At 57.3% G+C, this 4,561-nt stretch overlaps 1 protein-coding gene across 1 annotated transcript in view; it reads left to right on the top strand.

The window, feature by feature from the left end:
• AP2S1 (adaptor related protein complex 2 sigma 1 subunit) overlaps positions 1–3,439 on the top strand; it is an 11,488-nt gene extending 8,049 nt beyond the window's left edge. The window contains exons 3-5 of the mRNA XM_006772025.2: positions 2,070–2,183; positions 2,816–2,875; positions 3,072–3,439. Of these exons, the coding sequence (XP_006772088.1) occupies positions 2,070–2,183; positions 2,816–2,875; positions 3,072–3,173 (276 nt within the window). The 3' untranslated portion in view covers positions 3,174–3,439. The remainder of the gene's footprint in view (positions 1–2,069; positions 2,184–2,815; positions 2,876–3,071) is intronic.
• The last annotated feature ends 1,122 nt before the right edge of the window (positions 3,440–4,561 follow it).

The following is a 4,561-nucleotide window of genomic DNA, read 5'->3' as shown; positions in this document are numbered from 1 at the left end:
GGGGGGTCCGGGGGAGGGGTTGGCAGGACACAGGTGGACACCCCGGGCTGGGGGAGGGGGCATTATTGTGTCTCCTGAAGCACCTGTCAGTGTCCAGGGCTGGGGACACCGCGGTGACAGCCCGCCTTCCCTCTGGGGCTCGCTGTCCAGCGGGGAGATGGCCCGTCCCTAGACTGGCAGCTGGAGGGGTCAGGCTGGGCCGGACCCCAGTGGCCAGAGGCGGTCAGAGGGGGGACCCCTCAGCCTGCAGGAGGAGACTGAGCCGAGTGTGTAGCAGAGGACGTGGGCCGCCCTTGGGGAAGCCTGGCAATGGGGTCACAGGCACAGGAAGGCGGGGGAGGGGGAGCCAGGAAGGGAGGCTCAGAGAGTGTGGCTCAGTGACAGGCTCTGCCCAGGCCCCAGCTTGACAGGCAGTGCTTCCTGCCCAGGAGACTGGAGCCCTCTCTCCAGAGCAGGGGTCTCCAGCCTTTTTTAAAGTCACAATCTGTGTCAGTTAAAGGAAAAGTAACCCTGGCCGCTGTGGCTCAGCGGGTTGGGCGTCTTCCAGGCCCCGAAAGGTCCCGTTTGACGCCCAATCAGGGCTCGTGTCCGGGTGGGGCGTGTATCCCTTCTTCAACTAGTTTCAGGGTAATTAGTTACATTTTATCTGAGGCTGTGAAGCGTCTAAATTTGTTAGAATCTAACCATGAAAAAGAAAATGGAAGTGAACATATTATGTAGCAAATTGGTTTATAAATTATACACACAGATTCCTGAGTTAACTGAGTAATAAATTGAGTTCAATTCCAGCTGCAGCCAGTTCTTATAAGTATTTACTGAATTCAGCTTGCCATAGTTTCTTCTTATATTCAGTATATTCCCTAGCTTGACTTATTCCTCCCGTGAAACTTTTTTTAATATATATTTTTATTGATTTTTTACAGAGAGGAAGAGTTAGAAAAATCGATCAGCTGCCTCCTGCACACCCCCTACTGGGTATGTGCCCGCAACCAAGATACATGCCCTTGACCGGAATTGAACCTGGGACCTTTCAGTCCGCAGGCTGACGCGCTATCCACTGAGCCAAACCGGCTAGGGCTCACGTTGATACTTTTGTCTCCCCCTCTCCCTTCCTCTCTCTCTAAAAATCAATTAAAATTTTTAAAGAAAGGAAAGTGGAGTACGCACGCTGACACATGCTTGTTAGTCCGTGGGTCATGTGCGGGCAGCACTGTAATGAGGTCACAAACTGACCAAAGGATGAGCGGGGAAGAATAACATCCCGGGCTAACGTTGGCCTTCGCAGCTGCCGCCAGGTGGCGCCCGACGCCTGCCAGGCCTGGGCTGGGGTTTCAGCTGGTGGCTGGTGGCTTTGTGCTTGCAGCCCAGGACGCATCTCTGTGTCTGTACCTGCCTGTTTCTCTATCTTACACATACAGTTAGCGCCTGTGTCCCCGTCCATGCGCACTTATGCCTGGGTTGTGTGTGCTGCTGGAGTGATCCTTCCGTGACAGTTCAGTTAGGAGCAAGGCTTGGTTACAAGTGGTGACTGCTGCCCGGCACAGAGCCTGCCCCGCGTCGGTGCTCAGCCAGGGTCTGTGGATGAATGAATGAGTTGTCCAGGCTAAGGACGCTGCCTCTCCAGAGGCCCTGGGGAGCCACGCAAAGGTGGGGAGGGTGCTCTGGGACCTGCCCGGCTCCTGCTGGGCTCTGGGCCTTTCTACAGGCTGTTCCCTCTGCCTGGAACACTCCGGCCCATTCACTCCTGCTCATCCTCCAGACCTCAGGTCTGGCGCCCCCTCCTCCAGGAAGCCCTCTGGGCCCCCAGGCTGGGTTAGCTGCCCCCTCTCGGCTCCTGCAGCCCAGCCCTGCCCTCTCTGGGGGTGTCTGAGGATGGATCTCTCAGCACTGCACTGTGAGCCAGGAGAGGAGGGCCAGGCCCATGTCCGTCATCACGGTGTCCCCAGCACAGGGCCAGGCACAGAGCGGGGCCTCAGGGGCGTGAGAGAAAGGAGGAGATGTTCTGGCCCACTCTGCCTAGCACGTTGGGCTCCGGGGCACCCCGTCCCTGACCGCCTCTCTGCCCGCAGTTCCGGAACTTCAAGATCATTTACCGACGCTACGCCGGCCTCTACTTCTGCATCTGCGTGGACGTCAACGACAACAACCTGGCCTACCTGGAGGCCATCCACAACTTCGTGGAGGTGCGTGCCTGGGGGTGGGCTGGGCCCTGTGGCCGCCAGTACGGGGACCGTCCCTGGTCCTGCTGCGCAGACCCTCCTCGACCGCAGCCCCCTCTTTCTCTACCCACCTCACTGTATTTTGTGTTTCTCTCCCTTTTCCCTTTTTTGTAACATGTTTTTATTGATTTCAGAGAGGAGGGGAGAGAGAGAAACATCAATGATGAGACAGAGCCATCAACCAGCTGCCTCCTATATGCCCCCCACTGGGGACCAAGTATATCCCTAGCATGTGCCCTTGACGGGAATCAAACCCGGGACCCTTCGGTCTGCAGGCCACCGCTCTATCCACTGAGCCAAACCAGCCAGGGCCTTTTCCCCTTTTCTTTGGTCCGTGTTTCTGCTGCAGCCACTGTCGTCTTTATGCAGCCGTCTGTCTCCATGCCCACGCGTCACTTTCCCCATTCCTTTCTCCCTCGCCCTCAGTCTGTCTGTCGTCTTGCCATGTCTGTCTGTCGTCATCTGATCTTCATTCTTGTTTGTCTCCCTCCCCCTCCCGCTCAGTCTCTTTTGCCATCTCTGTCTGATGATGTCTGTTCCTGCCTCTGTGTGTCTCTCTCCCTGCCCGTCTCTCACCGTTTCTCTCCCTCTCCCAGGTCCTAAACGAATATTTCCACAACGTCTGTGAACTGGACCTGGTGTTCAATTTTTACAAGGTGGGTTCCTGGTGATGTCGCGGCTGTGGGGGCCATAGGCAGGGGAGGGGGGGGCCGTAACCCCTGTTGGCACCTCCATGCCTCTGCTGGTGCCCGTTTCCCGGCTCTCAGGCCTCGGAGCCCACAGCGCCCAGGTCGGGACCCGCATCCGGGCCCTTCCCTCACGCCGGCTCTCCTGTCGCCTCCCCCCACTCAGGTTTACACGGTCGTGGACGAGATGTTCCTGGCCGGCGAGATCCGCGAGACCAGCCAGACGAAGGTGCTGAAGCAGCTGCTGATGCTCCAGTCCCTGGAGTGAGCGGCCCCTCCGCCCCGGCCTCCCATGGACTTGCCTGCTCGCTTCCCCGTTCCAGGCCCGGGCCCGCCCCGGAGCCCCTCCCTCAGCTGCCCAGGAGGAAGGCACCCAGCTGGGTCTGGGCCGCAAGGGAGGAGACTGCACCCCACTGCCTCTGGGCCCCAGCTGCGGGCGGAGGCCACCTCGTGTGTATTGCGTAACCGTGCCGTTGTCGTGTGACACCGTGAGTGCGTGTGTGGAGTCCCCAATAAACCTGTGGTCCCCTCCTGGCCCCGTGTCTGTCTTCCCTGGGAGCCGGGGCACTCGGGACTCCCTGGTTAGTCAGCAAACACTGATTGTGCCGAGAGGCACGTTCACTGCCCCTGCCACAGAGGCCCGGACTGGAAGGGGTGACAGGTTTAGACCCGAGCGCTTGCTACTCAGATACTAATATTCACAGCGAACACTTACAGCACAGAGTACCTCCCAGGGGTCTCTCTAGGCGTTGACACGTGGTACTTTACTCCTCAGCTACGAGGGAGAGAGGCTCTCTCATTTTTCAGAAGCGCTCAGGAAGGTTCAAAGACTCGCCTGAGGTCACAGAGCTGATCAGTGGCCGAGCCAGGTTTGTTCTGAGCTAGTGTTTTGTTTTTCTCATTGATTTGCAGAGAGAGTAGAGAGAGAGGGAAAGACAGAAACATCGATGTGAGAGAAACATCGATGGGTTGCCTCCTGCAGGCACCCTGGTCAGGGCCCGGGCCAGGGAGGATCCTGCAACCAAGGTACGTGCCCTTGACCGGAATCGATCCCGGGACCCTTCGTCCACAGGCCGACGCTCTATCCACTGAGCCAAACGGGTAGGGCTGGGTTTTTTTTAAAGCATTATTGTGCATGAATTTGTGCACCAGGCCTCTAGTGTGTGTGTATGTATGTATATATATATGTATGTATATATTGATTGATTGATTGATTGACTGATTGATTTCAGAGAGGAAGAGATAGATAGAAACATCAATGATGAGAGAGAATCATTCATTGGCTGCCTCCTACACTCCACACTGGGGATCGAGCCCACAACCTGGGCCTGTGCCCTGACTGGGAACCGAACCATGACCTCTTGGTTCATAGGTCGATGCTCAACCACTGAGCCACGCCAGCTGGGCTGTTCTGGCTGTTCACGCCAGGCAGGCGGCTGCGGAATCCTTGTTTTATTTTAACCACAGCTCGGACGGTTGTTGCAAGGGCAGGCGCCGGGCCCAGTGTTCAGTGGTTCCCGCAGTGGCACTGCTGGCCCTGGGGAGGACAATTCTTCATGTGGGAGTCTGGATTGTGAGAGAGTGCAGGCTGGGCTGAGGGACCCCCCTCCCGCCATGCACAAATTTCGTGCACCGGGTCTCTAGTCCTATATAATA

The sequence above is a fragment of the Myotis davidii genome, unplaced genomic scaffold (assembly GCF_000327345.1).
Source record: "Myotis davidii unplaced genomic scaffold, ASM32734v1 scaffold566, whole genome shotgun sequence".
Taxonomy (NCBI): domain Eukaryota; kingdom Metazoa; phylum Chordata; class Mammalia; order Chiroptera; family Vespertilionidae; genus Myotis; species Myotis davidii.
This window is presented reverse-complemented; position numbering and strand designations above follow the sequence as displayed.